Raw genomic sequence first — 18,574 nt, forward strand, 5'->3', positions numbered from 1 at the left:
GGCTTTCTTTTGGGGGGCTGCTCCCACCCCAACCCTAGGTCAGTGGGCACAGTAGCTCCACAGGGCAGGCAGCAGGAAGACCAGTGGCTCCGGAAGGAGGGTTTGGAGCCCTGGTGGCCCCCAGCCCTGACTGGGAATGGGTCAGTCAGGGTGAGGGGGCAGGGGGCGGGGCTTTGGCTTCCTTGGTGCCCTTGGCTGACTGCAAGAGGGGGCACGGGCCAGCTCCACACCTGGGTCACCACAAGCCTGGGCACACCTGCAGAGGAGATGGGAGAGGGCCCCACGGAAGTGAAAGCCTGGGCGGCCTCAGAAACTGCCCTGACATCGACAGGGTCCCCAACTGCGGAGAGTGGGCTCCCCAGCCGCACAGGGCTGGCAGAGGGTGGGATCCCCAAGCTGCCTGAGGCGAGCACAGCCTTGACCTGTGCAGACGCTGGTGACCCCTGGGAAGCCAGGCTGACAGCAAGGAGCAGGAGAAGGAAGACTGGGCAGAGATCAGGTCCCCACACCACAAGGGTCCACAGAGTCAGTCCAGGGAAATTGCCGAACAAACAAACCACCACCACTCTCAGGGGAAAAATGTCAGAATCAGACCGTACCATATACAGTCTAAGACATCTAGCTTTGTTTTTTTAATTGACAGTCTTTATTTTTTGAGCAATTTTAGGTTTAGAGAGAAACTAAGCAGAAAGTACAGAGTTCCCACATACCCTCACCCCGAGCCTGCTCCCCTGCGATTAACAGCTTGCGTTAGGTGGCACATCTGTCATAATTGACGGCCAATTAAAAAGTGTTTTCAACCCCAAATTATAAGACAGGCAAAGAAACAGGAAAAGTGTGATCAACATTCAGAGAGAAGCAGGTAATAGAAACTCTCTCTGAGTGGACCCAAGTGTTGGACTTAGTAGACAAAAATTAATGGAAACCATGTGTAAAGAATTAAAGGTAAGTGTGAGGAAATGACTTAACTAAGTAATCTTAATAAACAGAATTTTTAAAAGAATCACATGGAAATTCAGGAACTGAAAAAAACAGTAACTAAAATTTAAAAATTCACTAGCGGGCTTACTGGAAGACGTGTGTAAGTGTGTACTATCTTTACATTAGATCAGCACTCAAAGGAAGATCAATGGAAATTGTCCAATCTAAAGAAAAGAGAAAAAAGAGAACAAAATTGAATAGCATCTCTGAGACCTGTGAGATAACACGTGTCAAGCACACACACACATAGACGTACCACACACACCACACACACAAGCCACATACAGACACATACACACTTACATACACACACCCCTCACACAAACTAGATACACACGTGTGTCCACACCACACACACAAACCACATACACACACCACACACTCTATACACACAAGCCTCATACATTCAAATACACACACCGCACACACGCAAACCACAAACACACACATACACCCACCACACATACATGCACAATCCTAGAAGGAGACGAAAGAAAGGGACAGAAAAAAATATTCCCATAAATAATGGCTAAAACCATTCCAAATCTGTAGCATTTGTTTCCAGATCCAATAAGCTCAGTGAGCCCCAAGTAGGATAAAACAAAGACATATCATAGTTAAACTGTTGAAACCCAACAATAAAGAGAAAATCCTGAAAGTATCAAGAGAAGATCTAGTCTGCTGCGCAGAGCACCAGCAACGCGGTCAACAGCTGACTTCTTCTGGGGAGCGCTGGAGGCCGGCAGGAAATGTGTGAGCAGTGACATCAGTCTTCACAACAAGAGCGAGGGGGGGCGAGAACACTCCTGCCACGAGGCCAGTGTCACCCTGATTCCAGAGGCAGACAAAACCATTGAGAGGAAGAGAAAACCACAGACTAGTATTCCTCACAAGCACTGACACGAAAATCCTCAACAAAATAGTACCTAAATCCAGCAACACATAAGGAGGAATTTATCCCAGGAATGCAGAGTTGGTTTAATATTCAAAAAATGAATTAATATACTATGCTATACTGATGGAAAGAAGGACAAAGACACATGACCACGATATTAGGAAATTCTTACATATTGAGGTGTATGGGGAAGCCATCCTGGTTTGCACTTCATTTGACCTGAATTTTATTTGAAACTAAGATGCCTGACTTACAGCCTGTCAGACATACAGACATACATGGTACATCTGCTTCAGCCGTTGCCCTAAAGGAAAGAATGTGCTCCTCGAAGAGGAGAATCGACGCCTCCCTTCTCACAGTGCCAGTGCTCTTTGAAAACGTCTCCCTTCCCACAATGCCAGGGGCATGTTGACCCGTTGTGCACACGTTAATCCGTAACAAACAGCTCCTTGAACCCTTGAAGGAATGGACCCCTGTCATCCTTGATGTATGTATCTTTGTTTTGAAATGGTATATAACTGTGCTAAAAATTTTAAGGAGCACATTTTTCCCTTGGAAGTCTGCCACTCCTGGGCTACAGTCCTCAGTTTGGCTCAAATAGAACTCTCTTCTTCTCTTTATTATAGAATGATTATTGATTATTGTATTGACAACCATTTTAATTGACATGGAAAAAGAATCTGACGAAATTCAATATTTATGATAAAAAACGTTCAACAAACTAGGAATGGAAGGGAACTTCATAAACTTGGTGAAAAGGCATGAACCAAAACCTGCAGCAAACATCGTACCTGATGTTGAAAGACTGAGCGTTCTCTCCTTGAGGCTGGGGCTGAAAGGGGCATCTCCTCTCACCACTGCTATTCAACATCATACTGGAGAGTCCAGCCAGGGCAACAAGGCAAGAAATAAAGAAAACGATGCTTGAGTTGGAATGGAAAAGTAAAGCTGTCTTTATTTGCAGGTGACATGATCCCGTTCTTGGAAAGTTCTAAGGAACCAAAAAGAAATTACCAGAGATAATAAAGGAGTTGAACAAGATCTCAGGATATAAGATCAACATACAAAAATCAGTTGTTTCTATATACTAACAATGAACAATTTGAAATGAAACTCAGAAAAAAATTTCATACATAATAGCATTGAAAATAATAAAATACCTAGGGACAAATTTAACAAAAGAAGCACAAGACATGCTGAGAAAAATTACAGAAGACCTAAATAAATGGAGAACTATTCCACGTTCATGGATTGTAAGACTCAATTTTGTTAAGATAGTAATTCTCCCAAAATTGACCTGTAGATTCAATGCAATTCCTACCAAATTCCTATCAGGATTCTTTGTGGAACTCGAGAAGCTGATCCTAAAATTTATAAGAAATGAAAAGAACTCAGAAAAGCCAAAACAATTTTCTAAAAGAAGAGCAAAATTGGAAGACATACACTACCCCATTTCGAAACTTGCTATAAAACCACAGTGAAAAAGGATATGCCGTAGGCACAATGATTGAGACATAGATCAGTGAAATGGAATTAAGAGCCAGGAATAAACCCACACATATACGGATAACTGATTTTTGGCAAAGATGTCAAGACAATTCAATATGGAAACGTTAGTGTTTTCAACAAAAGGTGCTGAAACAGTTGGATACCATATGTAAAAAAAAGGACTTAGACCTATAACTTATATGGTACATGAAAGTTAACTCAAAATGCATCATAGGGGGCCGGCCCCGTGGCAGAGTGGTTAAGTTTGCACACTCTGCTGTGGCGGCCCAGGGTTTCACTGGTTTGGATCCTGGGCACGGACATGGCACTTGCCAGGCCACGCTGAGGTGGCATCCCACATGCCACAACTAGAAGGACTCACAACTAAAATATACAACTATGCACTGGGGGGATTTGGGGAGAAAAAGCAGAAAGAAAAAAAAAGGAAGACTGGCAACAGTTGTTAGCTCAGGTGCCAATCTTAAAAAAAAAATGCATCATAGACTTAAACATAAAAGTTAAAATTATAAAACCTCTGGAAGAAAAAAATGAGAAAATTTTCACAGCCCTGGGTTAGGCAAAGAGTTCTTAAATGCAACACCAAAAGCATGATACATAAGAACCAGCTCTGATGGCCTAGCGGTTAAGTTCGGCACGCTCCTCTTCAGCAGCCCAGGTTTGGTTACCGAGCACAGATCCACACCACTCATCTGTCAGTAGCCATGCTGTGGTGGTGGCTTACACAGAAGAACCAGAAGAACATGCAACTATATACAACCATGTACTTGTCGGGGGAGGGCAGGAAGGAAAAAAAAAAGCATGATAGATAACAAAATTTTTTGGATACATTGGACTTCATCAAAATTACAAACTTTTGCACTTCAAAACACACCATCAAGAGAGTGAAAGGATAAGTCACAGACTGGAAGAGACTTTTGCAAATCATATATCTTATAAGGGACTTGTGTCCAGAACATACAAAGAGTTCTTACAACTCAATAACAAGATAAGAACTCAACTGAAAAATGTTCAGAACCTTTGAACAGACATTTCACCAAAGATATACAAGTGGCTAATAAACCCACCAAGAGATGCTTAGTTAGCATCATTAGCTATTAGGGATGCAGAGTCAAACCACAGTGAGATATCACTACACATCCACCAGGCCAGATGGTGGGCAGAACTGTTCCCCCCAGAACTCCTATGTTGGTGTCCTAACCCCCGTACCTCAGAATGTGACTGCATTTGGAGATAAGATCTTTAAAGAGATAAATAAGTTAAAATGAGGTCACATGGGTGCGCCCTAATCAATTCTGACTAGTGTCTTTATAAGAATAGGAGATTAGGACACAGACACACACAGAGGCACGACCATGTGAAGACACAGGGAGAAGACGGCCGTCCACATGCCAAGGAGAGAGGCCTCAGAGGAGACCAATGCTGCTGACGCCTGACGTCAGGCTTCTAGGCTTCAGAACTGTGAAGAGACACATCCCTGTTGTTTAAGCCTGTGGTGGTCTGTCATGGCGGCCCTAGCAGACTAGCACAGACGGCCACGATAAAAAAGAGAGACAACAACAAGTGTTGATGAGGATGTCAAGAAACTGAGCGCTCACACACATTGCTGCTGGGAAGGTAAAATGATGCAGCCACTTTGGAAAAAAGTTTAGCATTTTCTTAAAAAGTTAAATGTAATCTACCATCCAACCTAGCAATTCCACTCCTAGGTACCTATCCAAGAGAAATGCAAGCTGTGTCCACACAAAGACCTGTACAAGAGCGTTCGTAGCAACCTTGTCAACAACACACAAAACTGGAAACAGTCCAGATGCCCGTCAGTGGGTGAATGGATAAAACAGGGCATACGCACGCCGTGGGACACTATTCAACAGCAAAAAGGGATGAACCCCTGACACATGCTGCTGTCATTGCTGTTCTCCACCAGCTGAGAGACCAAGATATGGAACCCTGACCCCAGCCAGGCTGAGCCTGGAAGGTCACGTCCACCACGGCACTCACTCACTCAGCAAATGCCTGCTGAGCACCTTCTCTGTGCTGGGCACTGTGCAGGCACTGTGCACAGGACCAAGAATGACAGGCTTGCCCCAGGAGCATTACACACTGAGCCTGGAGGAGGCCCTCCCCTGGGTGGGAGGGGGCCAAACAAGCTGTGCCTGAACCCAGCCGCCCAAACGCGGCGAGATGGAAAGTCTGGGCAGGCAACCAAGGTCATGTCCCAGAGCCTGGACATCCCCAGGCCAAAGAGTAGCCAGCGCTCAGCTGGCCAGGCTGTCTGCCCCCACCATCCCCACAATGAGGTGGTGAGTGTGTGTGAGGTGTGCACAATGTGTGTGAGGGGTGTGTCTGTGAGGTGTGTGAGGTGTGCCTGTGAGAAGCATATGTGTATATGTGAAGCGTATGCATATACGAGGTGTGTGTGTGCGAGGTGTGTGTGTGAAGTGTGCATGTGTGTGTGAGGGGTATGTGTATATGAGGTGTGTGTGAGAGGTATATGTATGAGATGTATGCATATGTGAGAGGTGTGTGTGACAAGGTATAGGTGAGTGAGGGGTGTGTGTGTGAGGTGTATGTGTGTGACAAGGGTGTGTCTGTGTGAGGTATGTGTGTGTGCTGTGTGTGCATATGTGAGGTGTGTGTGAGGTATGTGTGTCAGGTGTATGCATATGTAGGGTGTGTGTGAGGTGTATGCATATGTGAGGTGTGTATGTGTGAGGTGTGTGTGCGAAGTGTGTGTGAGGTGTATGTGTGAGGTGCGTGCATATGTGAGGTGTGTCAGGTGTATCTGTCAGGTGTATGCATATGTGCAGTGTGTGTATGTGAGGTGTGTGTGAGGTGTGTCTGTGAGGTGTATGCATATGTGCAGGGTGTGTGTGAGGTGTGTGTGTAAGGTGTACGCATATATGAGGTATGTGTGTGTGAGGTGTTTGTGTGAGGTGTATGCATATGTGAGGTGTGTGTGAGATTGTGTGAGGTGTACATGTGCCGTGTGTATGTGAGGCATGTGTGTGAGGTGTGTGTGTGTGAAGTGTGTGAGCTGTATGCGTATGTGTGGTTGTGTGTGAGGTATAGGCGTATGTGCAGTGTGTGTGCAGTGTGCGTGTGAGGTGTATGAGTATGTGCGGTGTGTATGTGGGAGGTGTGTGTGAGGTGTGTGAGCTGTATGTGTATGTGTGGTGTGTGTGAGGTGTGCGTGAGGTGTGCATGAAGTGTGTGTGTGAGGTGTGCGTGTGAAGTGTGTGAGCTATATGCATATGTGTGAGGCTTGTGTGTGAGGCGTATGTGTGAGGCATGTGTATGAGGTGTGTGTGTGAGGTGTGTGTGTGTGAAGTGTGTGAGCTGTACACGTATGTGTGGTGTGTGTGAGGTGTGTGTGTGAGGCGTGCGTGTGAGGGGTGTGTGTGAAGTGTGTGAGCTGTGTGCATGTGAGGTGTGTGAGCTGTATGCGTATGTGAGGTGTGTGTGAAGTGTGTGAGCTGTATGCGTATGTGTGGTGTGTGTGAGGTGTGCGTGTGCGGTGTGCGTGTGAAGTGTGTGAGCTGTATGCGTATGTGTGGTGTGTGTGCGGTGCGCGTGTGAGGTGCGCAGGAGGCCGCGGCGCCCAGGGCACGGCTGGAGGGGCGCAGTGGGGGCGGCGGCAGCCGCAGCGCTCCCCTCCCCCGGCCCGCGTCTCCTGGCAACAGCAGCCTCGGTCTCGGCCGGCCCCTCCCCCGCCCCGCCCCCGCGACTGCGAAGCGTCTGGAACCGCATCCTTCCTCCGCATCCTCGCCCTGCCACCGCGTCCTGCTGCAGCTGCCGGAGCCGCCTGTGAGCCATTTCCACATTTCTGCTTGTGGAGCGGGGGCGAGGGGGCCGAGTGTGTGCGCGGGTGTGCCGCAGAGTGTGCCGGTGCGTGTGCGCGGGTGCGCAGGAGAGTGTGCCGGTGCGTGTGCAGGTGCGTGTGCAGGGGTAGGGGAATGTAGGGGGGCACTGCGGCTGACCCGATGGCGGCCAGACCGAGCCGGGGTCCTCCCTTGGGGTCTCTGCTAAGCGGAGAGGGGTTACTGTCCCCAGGCCTCCGGGACGATCGGGGGGTTCCATGGGGCCAGTCGCCGCCTGGACGTTCCAGAAGGGCAGTGGGTGCCCAGCCCTGCAGAGACCCGACGTGCTGCCCGGATCCTGGGTCCTCGGCAGAGCGCGGCAGGTCGGGTGGGGGTGGGACTGCTGGACATCACCCCCCTCTCTGACTGCAGCCCCCTCCCCGTGAACCGGCTCCACCCCTGCAGATCAAAGAGAACCAGTGGGAGCCTTGAGTCCCGAGGTGGAGAGGGGGTGCATGGGGGGTGAGGGGAGAAGAGGGGAGGCAGAAGGGGCGTCGGACGGACCAAAGCACCGGGACGCGCTGCCGGCACCGGGAGCGCGTGGTGGCCCTGGTGGGGGCGGTTGCGTGGCAGGCGAGAGGTGGCCGGGAGGCTAGGAGAGGGCATTTCTCTAGAACCACCTGCTGCAGGCTGTAGACGCGGGGCCACAGGTGGCTGGTACGCGGGACGCCGAAGCGGGGTGCAGCTCTGCACCTGCCCCCACTGGGCCCCATCCCTGGGCCTCTCCGGGCTGGGCTGGTGACGCCCGCAGTATACCTGCCTTTCAAGCAGCAGCCAAACCCAAGACGAGCCTGCAGGGCGAGGGCGGGAGCGCACCTGGGTGGGGGCTGCGGCGGGGGGTGTGGGGCGGGGGCTATGCTGGGTTTCTGCAAAGTGCGCGGGCCCCTGGGCTCCACAGTCACACGCACGCCAGACGCGCGCAGGACGCTTGTGCCCGCACCTCTCCGCGTGACGCAGCATCCCAGGTTGGGGGTGTGTGTGAAAGCGAGTCTGTGATGTGACCTGCAGCCGAGCTTCCGTGGGCTTTCAGCTAAGGGTCCAGCCCCCCATCCGCAATCCATCCAGCCATCCGTCCAGCCATCCAGCCATCCGCACAGTGTCGCCGCTCATCCTGCGTCCCCTCCCCCCAATCCATCCATCCGCACAGCCTCGCTGCTCATCCTGTGTCCCCTCCCCAAGCCTCGGAGAGGAGACTTGCACCGCCTCCCGACCCCAGCAGTTGAACGGGTCCTGGGGAGTGGGTGACCCGCTGGAGAGGACACAATTACAGCGCAGGGTGGAGGGAGGGGGACCAGTGGGAGGAGTGGGAACGACCCCCGCCTCCTCCCCCCATTCCACGAGCTCTGTTTCTGTTGAGTGAACGAGCCTAGCCAGCCTCCCCAGGGGGTCCGCATGACTCAGCGAGGGACAGGAATGTTCTGGGGGAGGGGTCCCACATGCTGTCCAGCACCTCCCCCAGCATTCTGCCTGGAGCCAGACGCAGAGGATCCAGAGGGCCCCAAAAGGCTCCTTTTCTTCGTGGAAACGTGTCATCTCCGGCCCATCTCCGTTGCCATGGAAACCCGCGATGATGTCACACGGACGTCACGTCGTGTCAGAGGACTTGGAGCTTACGTTTGGCTCAAAGGGGACCCCAGAGGTGGAGCTACTTATCGGGAGGGGCCTCCTGTGGAAGGGTGGGGGGAGACCCCGGCCCTTGGCCCTCCAGCGGGCGAAACCACCAGCCTGAGACTGACGGCTCTGCACCCACCCCCGCCCCTCCGCGCTCTCGTCTGTAAGCCACAGTCTGGGTTTGTGAGTGGTGCGGGTCCGCTCCAGCCCCCTCCCCCCGGATGGCACACCCCTCCCACCCCCGGCAAGCTCCCCTCAAGCCGGGGTACTTGCCGCGCCCCCCCCCCCCCCCCGCCCCTCACCTGCGCTGTCGAGCTCTCCTGTCTTCCCGCACTGGACCCCCGACCTTTTTACATTGGTGTTCTGATGGCTGCCCGTCTGTCTCCGCCTCACCGAGCGCGGGCTTCGTCTGCAAGGCGGCGTGAAGAATGACTGCCCGATTGCCCGCCCGCCTGGGGCAGGCGCCGAGATGCCCGCGCATCTTCTCCAGGCTGAGCCCAGGCCGCCCGGGCCTGGCCCACCTCAGGAAGAGCCTCAGCCTGAGGGGTGGGAGTGGGGGGTGCTTTGCTGGTCTGTAAGGGCCCGGGTCAGGTGCGCACATCCAAGGAAGGGCTCAGCTCAGGCCCCAAGAGGACCCTCCTCCAAGGAGCAGCGGGCGGCTGCTTGCTGCCTGCCGCACAGTGGCCAGCTCCACCCCATCCCACGCGCCCTACACAGCCCTGGCTTGCCTGCTCAGCGCCTTCCACTCTCTCTCCTGTGCATTTCTTGGCCGCTGGGCAGGGCTCCCGCTCTGCATCCCCACCGGCCCACCCACACCTGGAGCCGGAAGCGGGCCTGGCCGCCGGGTGAGAGTGGTCCCTGCCAGCGGGCCCTTACAGTGGGAGGTGCTTGGGCATGGTGAGGTCACTCTAGGAGAGGAGTTTGGGGGTTCAGGAGCACAGCAGTCTTTGCTGAGGGGGGCAGGTTGCAGGCAGTGGTGCGGAGCGGCCACATTCAGAGGCCAGGGCAGAAGCACAAGCCTTGGGGCTTTACTCTTCACCCCACAAGGAAGTGGTGGGAGACAGCCCCACTGCCCAGCCGCAACCCGGCTGTGCTCAGCAGAACATCAGGTCGTCCTGGGGGAGGGCGTGGGGCGGCTGTGCCTCTGCTGCCAGCCTGCTGTCCTTTGGGTGTTGGTTTTGTTTTTAATCTATTTTTGTTTTGAAATATAATGAATATTCAGAAGAGAACATAAAACAAACATACAGCCTAATGATTTGTTATAAGAATCTCCAGACATCGGCCATCCCGGTGAAGACTAAAACCCCATCCCCGCCCTGAAGCTGTTCCCCTCCTCCCAGGGCAGGGCCACCCAGTCTCCCCTTGGCCTGGACCCACGGAGCGCACGCCCCTAACAGGGCGACTGGTTCCTAAACGCCGCGGCTGGTGTTTGCCTGTTCTGGAACCTTCCTTCATGCCTTGCTTCTTTCCACCAATGCTGTTTTTGTGAGATTCAGGGATGTTCCTGTTTATAGCTGGAGTTGGCTCACCTCCGTCGCTCCAGCGGACTCAGGTGTAGGAATGCCGTTTACTTGTTCGATGCTGGATGACGTCGTGGTGTGCACTTCTGCGGGAGCAGTGCTGCTGCACACGCTCGTGCACGCCCACCTTTCCACTGGGTGTCCACAGGAGCGGGGCTGGTCCCAGGCTTGCTGTCAGTAGACAGAGCAAGTTGCCCTCCCACGTGGCGTCTTTGCTCCCTGTGCTGTCCTGGTTCTGGTGGGCTTCAAAGAGTGTCCTCATGCTGGTTCTAATTTGTCTTCCTCAAGGAGGAAGGTTCCTAATGAGGGTGAGCACCTTGTCAGTATCCGTGGCCATCTGAAATCCTGTCTGTCCATTCTTCTTTTGGGTTATCTGTCTTTTTCTTTACCAACTTGAGATGTTCTTTGTGCATTTTAGATATCTGCCATATGCTGGCTTCCTTGGGCTGCTGTACCAAATCACCACGACTGGGGGCTTAAACCACAGGCATGTCTTCTCTCACAGCTCTGGAGGCCTGAAGTCACAAATCAGGATGTCGGAAGGACCACGCTCCCTTCGAGGCTCTGTGGGGAGGCTCTGCTTGCTTCTTCCAGCTTCTGGTGGCTCCAGGTGTCCCTTGGCTTGTGGCTACCTCACTCCAGTCTCTTCCTCCATCTTCACACGGCCTCCTGCCTGTGTGTGTCTGTGCCCAAATTTCCCCCTTCTTATGAGCACACCAGTCTTTGGATTAGTGCCCACCCTAATCCAGTACAGCCCCATCTTAACCTGATGCCAGCTGCAAAGCCCCGGTTTCCAAATAAGGTCTCGTTCACAGCTCCTGGGGGTTAGGACTTGGGCATGTCTTCTTGTCGGACCCGCAACAAGCCCCCTGTCATTTATGGATTGCAAATGTCTTCTCCGTGTCTGGGTTTCTGTTTCCATTCTTTGAAGGCTGTGTTTTGATGAGTAGAATTTCTTAATTTTAATGTAGTCCTTTTATCAATATTTCCTTTTATGGTTAGTATTTATTTGTTATATTGAGGAGCTCTTTCCCTCCCTGACACCAGGAAAATACTCCCCCATATTATCTTCAAGATGCTTTTCTAATTTAGGATTATCTGCCTGGAGGAGTTTCTCCGTGTGGTGTAAGGCAGGGATCGGGTTCACTGTTTCCCATGTGGACATCTGTTTATTGAAAGCTGGCCATCCCCAACTTTGCAGCATCATCTCTGTCATAAACCCGTGGTCCATGTGTGTAGGGTGTTTCACGTGGGTCTTTGTCTACCACACATCAATACCACGTGACTTAGTTTCTGCTGCTGTGTAACAAGCTGGACAGCTTTGTTCTTTCTCAAGATGTCACGTGTGTTCGTGTCTCCCCACCTTCCATAGAACTTACAGTGCTGGTCAAGTTCACACGAAAAAATCCTGTTAGAATTTTGATTGGGATTTATTGATTCTACAGATATATTTTAGGAGGAAGTGCTATTTTAAACATGGAACCTTCCAAAATCCATGGCCATATCCTTCCCCATCTAGGGGAAGTTTAGGTCCCCATTAAGGAGTTTAGGTCTTTGGTCTCGGTCTGTAAGGTTTTAACTGAGGTTTTTCACGTGGAGGTCCTTCTCCTCTCGTTGGAACTATTCTTGAGCACTTGATACTGTTTAAATGGAATCTTTCAAAAAATTATTTTCTAATTTTTTGTCACTAATAGAAATATAATTGATTTCTGATACCATAAACCCATCAACCTTGCTGAACTCACTTTTCAAGTTGCGGAACTCATCTGTAGATTCTTTTGGATTTTCCATACACAAAAGGTGTTTTCTCTGTGAGTAAGGAGAATATTACCCTCCCTCTCCAGGCCCTGTGGCTCTCATTTCTTTTTCCTGCCCTGCAGCGTGGCTGGGACCTCTCGCACCGTGACTTATGGACCTGACCGTAAAGGGCCTCTTTGTCCTCTTCCTGATCTTACTTTCACTGTTCACGCTCAGTAAGTTTTGCTGTAGGGATTTTTGTGGATACCTTTTATCAGATTACAGAATTTCTTTCTGCTCTTAGCATGCTAATAGATTTTTTTGAATAGTAAACAAATGTTGAATCTTATTAAGTACCTTTTGAGCTGCTGTTGAAATTGATCGGTGCTTTTTCTCCTTTATTCTGTTCACATGGTGAAAATACTGATTGTTTTTCAGATGGTAAACTAAGCTTCATTTCCAGAATACGCCCAACCTGCCCGTCGTACCATGTAACTTCTTTGTGTCTTGCTGGATTCCACCTGCTTGTGCTGCATTTGGGGCCTTTGCCTGGATGCTTGAGGGTGGGGTGGCCTGCACCGTCCCGTCTCACAGTGTCCATGCCAGGTTTGAGATCAAGGTTGTGTTGGCCTCATGAGCCAGGGCATGCCCCCTTATTCTTTTGTCAGAAGAGTTTTGTGTGGAATTTGCATTATTTCCTCCTTGGCCATCATCAGTGGAAGTCGGTGGTGATGGCGCCTGGGCCTGGAGCCCTTTGCCGGAAGAGTCGTTGTGCTCCTGACACAGGACTTTTCTTTCTTCTTTGGCTCAAGTGAGGATGTTTGGTTTCCTCCTTCTTGCGTTTGGAAGTCATTTGCTGCATTCCTTTTCCCTTAGCAGTCAGTCTAGAGGTGAAATCGCCTTCACCTTCCAGGTGTTGGGGGAAATCTCGTCCTCCTCCAGGCCTTGGGGCCCCTCCACATCCTCCGTGTCCTCCCCCTCCATGTCCTCCCAGCTCTGGCTCTGGTCGGGCATCCAGCTCTCCGGACGGTCTAGCCCCGTGTACACCATTCCTGCTGTTCTGTTTGGATCCATTCACCGACAGCCTCTTTCTGTAGCTCTGTGATGTCCTGCGTCTCCACTGGGGTTTCCACGTAAAACCCAGATGAATTTCAGATGGACAATGAATGAATTTTTAGTTTAAGTATGTCCTATACTGCATATTACATGGTGCGTACTTATACTAAAAAAAAAGTATTCGTTGCTTCTCTGATTCAGAGTTAACTGAGTGTCCTCTATTTCCATCTGCTAAATCTGGCCACCCTACTCTCCAGCCCTCTATCTGGGATCATTTCCTGTTGACTGGACCAGTTGCCCTTGTAACATCGTCTAGAGCAGGTCAACCGGTGGAAAATTCTGCCAGAGTTGTGTGTCTCGGTCGTCACTGGTCAGAGGCGCCATCCCCTGTGTGGCTGTGGGGCCAAGAGGGAGCCCAGGAGCAGGAAGGGACTAGAAACCTGTGACTGGACTCACCTAGTCTGCCCTGGGAAGGTTGGCCTGGTCACCCATGGCCTATCCTGGCTCTGGGTGATGAGCATCGGGTCCACCCCAGGACCCTCTCACTCCAGAGCCAGCCGGCATGGACGTCTGCTGGGTGGCCAGTGGGCAGTGACCCTGTGTCTGCCTCTGGACAGGACGAGGACCCGCATCCACCATGGTGAAGCTGGGCTGCAGCTTCTCCGGGAAGCCGGGCAAAGACCCCGGGGACCAGGATGGGGCTACCACGGACAGCGTCCCCCTGATCAGCCCCCTGGACGTCAGCCAGCTCCAGCCACCATTCCCTGACCAGGTGAGGAGCCTGGGCCAGCATGAGGGGCCCTTCTCTGCCTGCCCTGGGAACAGAGGGGTGGGGGGAGGGTTACTCGGACGTGGCCTCCTCCAAGGTGCAGGAGGGCAGGTGGAGGAAGGACTGGGCCAGCCGGAGGCCCAGTCAGCCGCAAGCAATCCCCGTGCCCTGAGCAGCTCCCTCCTCATCTGTAAACCAGGGTGAACTGGCAACCTTGACAATTCACATGCTGTCTTGCAGACAGCACCCAGCCCATGGAGCTGCCCAGCAGGGACCCAGCAAGCAAAACTGCCCACCCTCCCGGCGGGGTCGCCGTCTTGGGTCAGGGCCTGAGGGGCCCTGGGGCAGGTGATCGATGGACAGGGAGCTTTCAGCAGGAGCCTGTGAGAGCAGAGCTCAGCTCCAGCCCTGCTGACCCCCCGGGAGCTCTGGAGTGTGAAGAGCACCAAGCATTGTCCCCGTGGAGGGGAGGGGTGGCCACCTGTCCCACGTGAGTCAGCCACTCGCTGGGGACCAACCGTGGGGCCAGGGTGCCTCCCAGGCACTGCCAGTTGTGCCGCTCCTGTTGGCAGAGGATCTGGGTAGGCTCCGCTGCATGTACTACAGTTCTGGACCCGATTCTCAGGGGAAGAATTGACTCCATTTTTGGGAAGGCTCAGCCCTTGCCCATCAGGAGCACAGAGCACAGGACTGCACCTGCCTATGCCCCCTGTGGTAGGGCCTCAAGACTCTGGGATCAGAGGAGAAGTCAGGGCAGCTATGGAGCCACTGAAGGGTAAGCTCCTGGCAGGGAGAGCTGGCACCCTCAAGAGTTGAAGGCAGCCATGAGACTGAGGGACTCCATCCATTGCCTGGCCAGGCCCCAGGGCTGCCATGGGCTCAGCAGAATCTCAGCGTCCACCTTCCCTCACCCTCAGCTTGTAGCAGTTGGAGCCCGGCCACTAGACAGTCCTGGCACATGGTCAGCACCCACACCACTGCAGGGCAGCTGACCCCTGGCCCCTCCCCTCCCAGCCCTCCCAGCCCAGGGTCCTCCCGGCTCATCTCTTTCCTCAGGTGGTCATCAAGACGCAGACCGAATACCAGCTGTCCTCCCCGGACCAGCCGAAGAAGTTCCCCGACCTGGAGGCCCAGAAGCTGACCTGCAGCCACCCGGAGGAGGGGCGCAGGGTAACGGACTCTCCCGGTCCCGGGCCACCTCCATCCGCCCCTCGGGGAGTCAGGGCAGAGTAGGGGGACAGGTGGCGCAGGCCGTGGGCACCCAGGCTCGGGGCCACGGGCGGGACCCTGGCCCAGGCTCCTGCTCCCAGGAGACCTGGACAGGGAGTCACCCATCCAGAGGCCCAGGGAGGGGTCTGGGTGGCTCCAGGGACTTGGGGCTGGCCAGCCCCAGGCCAGGTGCCAGCCTTCAGCGCCGGCCGTGCCCCCCGCCTTCCTCCCCTGTGATGTGGGGCGAGAGCGGGAGGTGTGCAGAGGGTTCCAGCCATGGCTGCTCTGGCCGGGCAGGACCTCACGTTGTGTGCAGTCTTCCCCGTGGTCACAGTCTTGTGATGCGTGGGCTTTCTAGGTACTGTGGAAAGGTACTTTTCCTGCAGTATCTCTGGCAAATGTTTGCTCCCATCTTTTTTTTAGCTCTTAACTTCACTAATGATGGCTTTTATCATTTTTAGTGTACTATGTCTGAAGCCTTTCATTTTTCAGCATAAAATCTGTCCCTTTGCCCGTGGTTTCTGAGATGGAAGGGCGCCCCCGACAGAAGCCTGGGAGCTGAGGGCTGCCCAGCCTCCGCCCCCAGCTTCCCCCTTGGCCCAGCTCGGCGCCCAGCCCCTGCGGCAGCCTCCCCTCACTGCGCCCTGTGCTCCTCTCCCTTCCTCGGCCCGCAGCTGCCCACGGCGCGGATGATCGCCTTTGCCATGGCGCTCCTGGGCTGCGTCCTGATCATGTACAAGGCCATCTGGTACGACCAGTTCACCTGCCCCGACGGCTTCCTGCTTCGGGTAAGGCTGCACAGGCCTGGGCACCGGGTGGGGAAGGCCTCCGGCCAGAGCGCCAGGGAGGGTCCCACGGGGTCTCCCTGTGGAAGAATGGGGGCGCCGCGCCTCCTTTCCCTATCCAGCGGCACCTCCAGAGGCCACCAGGATGTTTCCCGCTCCTGTGGTGACTTGAAATCTCTGGAGAATAAACGTATTTAGGGACATTGTCTACAATACTATTGAACTGTTCAAAAGCAGAAAGGACAGGAAGCCCCAGAAGTGACCGCCCTCCCCGCGTGTGGCACACGAACGTGGCTCCCACGTCGTGGCCGATGCCATTCCATTCAGAACTCACGCCTTTCGCACATCTGAGCGCAGAGGCAGCCCCAGCCTCTTCCGGCCCGAGCTCCTCCGGCCCCTCCACCCGCCGCGCGCCCCCTTCCCGTCCCAACCTCTGCGCCCCTCCCACCTCCTCGCGTCCCCGCCCCGGCCCTGACCCGTCCCCCTCCAGCAGCACAAGATCTGCACCCCGCTGACCCTGGAGATGTACTACACCGAGATGGACCCCGAGCGCCACCGCAGCATCCTGGCGGCCATCGGGGCGTACCCACTGAGCCGCAAGCACGGCACCGAGCCGCCCTCGGCCTGGGCGGGGAGCTACCGCGCCAGCAAGGAGGCGCCCAAGGCGCCCACCCAGGCGGGCGCGGCGGCAGCCACTCAGCCCCCCGGGAAGCCCTCGGCGCCGGGAGAGGAGGCGGCGCAGAAGGCGGCGGGCAGCGCGCCGCCTCCGGCACCCCAGTGACAGGATCCGCGCCCGAAGCCCGGGTAGGTGCGTCCCCGGGCCCAGCCCCTGCCGATGCCTCCGAACCGGGGTCCCTTCTCCCTGCCCGGTCCTGGGGGCGCCGGCCCTGCAGGCCAGAGCCTTACTCGGGGGCGGGGTCCCTCCGCGCCGCCCCCGGACAGCGTCTGAGCGCCTGAGGGGCTTGGGCGGGGACAAGGGGCGGGGCCTGGGGACGGGGACGGAGCGTGTGACGGGCAGGGGAGGAAGGCGGGCTCAGCCTCCCTGTCTTCCCGCGCGGGTGGGCGGTGGGGGTCGCGTGTTGGCCCGCTTTCACCCCGGCCTCTGTCTCCGCAGCGCCCCGCCGGCCCCCGATACCGCCTCGCCGCCCCCGCTGTGGCCGCGCCCCTGCTCTCGGCTCCCTGCTGACGTCCCCCTCGTGAGCCTCGCTCTGTCGCTTTTCTCTAAGTAAAGATTCACATCCACGGGTATCCAGTGTCCTGAGCATCCTTGGTCCCGCCGGCCTTTTTCCTGCACCGCCCCCCACGTGGGTGAGCGCCCGCATGGCGCCCCCCCTCCACCCCCCGCCCAGAGGGACCCATGAAGGAGCTGGGGAGGCAGCAGCGGCCGCAGAGGGACAGTGGGTGGGCCCTGGGAGTCCGGAGCCACCGTGTAGGGCAGCCTGAGGGCCAGAGCCCCGCGCGCACAGGGTCTTGTCTGGTCCATTGCTTGGCTGGAATACGTTCATCCCCACCCAAGGGGCCCCCCGGGTCTTGGGGTCCATCCCTGATCTCTGCCCAGCCCCACCCCAGCGTGTCCACCCCGTCTCCCAGGTTGGGCCTGCCTCCTGGGTCCAACTGGAGTATCTGACCGTCCTGGCTCCAGGCGGTACCCCATACGGCTCCTGCCCCCAGCAGCGGTGCCCACGGACATGAGTGATTGAGTGAAGAAAGGAGTGAAGGCGTTGATCCGAGGGACACTTGGGGCCTCTGGGGAGGGAGCGTAGGCCCCACGCTCCAGGAGCACCCTGCCTCCTGTTTCCCCAGGTCTGGGGGCCCATGGACACCCGGAGCTGCCCAGAGTCTCCTCATCCCCTGGGGCAGCTCCCACATGGTGGCTCACCTCAGGCAACGCAGGCCACCCCACCCCTCCTCCCCTTCCCTCTCCCCTCCCCCTTCCTCTCCCCCTCTCCTTCCAATTTGGGCGGGCCCCATGTCTGCTCCCACCTGGTGAGCCATCCCTGCCCTCACCTGCCTACCCCCACCCCGGCACCTGTGCTCCTCCGATGGCTTTGATCCCAGTCAGACACCCTGCCTAGTGGGAGGGGAGCTCAGGCCTTGGCACTAAGGGCTGGCTTTGAGGGTGGTGGTGACAGAGCCTACAGAACTCATGAGGCCAGGGGACACAGCTTCAGGCAGGACAGGCCTCTGTTTCCTGTGCTGCTCCATGGAGGGTGACCGTGCCCGACAGTGCAGGTGCCTGCCACACATGGGTCAGAGTCCCTGGGGAGGCCCCCTGGCCCCAGTGCAGAGCCCCCTGACTTGGACGAGAGCCCAAAGCGTCTCCATGACATCAGGGCCCCCTCCAGGGCCAGCGTCAGCCAGTACGACCTGCAGAGGGTGGTGGGGCCCAGTGGTTTCCAGAGACCTGCTGGGGGACATGGGGCTGGTACTCAGACCCAGGGTAGGACCCACACCATCCAGCCTCCAGGCCTGGGTGGCAAGATGGGGGGTCTGGACAGCTTTGGAATAGCAGGTCTTGCCCAGGAAGTGAGTGAGATGGGTGTGCGAGGGAAGCTGTGAGCACACTGGAGGTGAGGTGGACAAGGGGGTGGGAGCAAAGGTGGGGGTCGAGGGGGAGGGTGGGGGAGGGGTCAGGGAAGGCTTGG

The 18,574-nt window shown here is 55.3% G+C and overlaps 1 protein-coding gene and 1 long non-coding RNA gene across 14 annotated transcripts; one reads left to right on the forward strand and one right to left on the reverse strand.

Moving 5' to 3' along the window:
- Nucleotides 1-623: 623 nt before the first annotated feature.
- LOC139085201 (uncharacterized) lies at nucleotides 624-9,292 on the reverse strand. The gene is made up of 3 exons (XR_011543317.1): nucleotides 9,156-9,292; nucleotides 2,668-2,867; nucleotides 624-1,809 (listed from the first exon to the last, which is right to left on the reverse strand). It is a non-coding gene; the product is annotated as an uncharacterized lncRNA (long non-coding RNA).
- On the forward strand, nucleotides 6,704-17,177 carry CALY (calcyon neuron specific vesicular protein). 13 transcript variants are annotated; one of them, XM_070631167.1, is made up of 6 exons: nucleotides 6,704-7,189; nucleotides 13,784-13,938; nucleotides 14,992-15,105; nucleotides 15,819-15,932; nucleotides 16,420-16,733; nucleotides 17,044-17,177. In XM_070631167.1, the coding sequence occupies exons 2-5, from the start codon at nucleotides 13,804-13,806 to the stop codon at nucleotides 16,708-16,710; spliced, it is 654 nt and encodes a 217-aa protein (XP_070487268.1). In that variant the 5' UTR covers nucleotides 6,704-7,189; nucleotides 13,784-13,803; the 3' UTR covers nucleotides 16,711-16,733; nucleotides 17,044-17,177. The 13 variants fall into 13 exon arrangements, with proteins under 13 accessions (XP_070487268.1, XP_070487312.1, XP_070487305.1 ...); XM_070631211.1 differs by having other exon boundaries at nucleotides 6,786-7,189; nucleotides 16,423-16,737; XM_070631204.1 differs by having other exon boundaries at nucleotides 6,826-7,189; nucleotides 16,423-16,733.
- Nucleotides 17,178-18,574: the final 1,397 nt, after the last annotated feature.

The sequence above is a fragment of the Equus przewalskii genome, chromosome 1 (genome assembly GCF_037783145.1).
Source record: "Equus przewalskii isolate Varuska chromosome 1, EquPr2, whole genome shotgun sequence".
Lineage (NCBI taxonomy): Eukaryota > Metazoa > Chordata > Mammalia > Perissodactyla > Equidae > Equus > Equus przewalskii.

Excerpts from the sequence above, each read along its gene's own strand:
- CALY (XM_070631235.1), top strand. The coding sequence starts at position 9,323 with ATGCCCGCGCATCTTCTCCAGGCTGAGCCCAGGCCGCCCGGGCCTGGC. Across the intron at positions 13,939-14,991 it reads AGCCACCATTCCCTGACCAG|GTGGTCATCAAGACGCAGAC; the intron begins GTGAGGAGCCTG and ends CTCTTTCCTCAG. Across the intron at positions 15,933-16,422 it reads CCGACGGCTTCCTGCTTCGG|CACAAGATCTGCACCCCGCT; the intron begins GTAAGGCTGCAC and ends CCCCTCCAGCAG.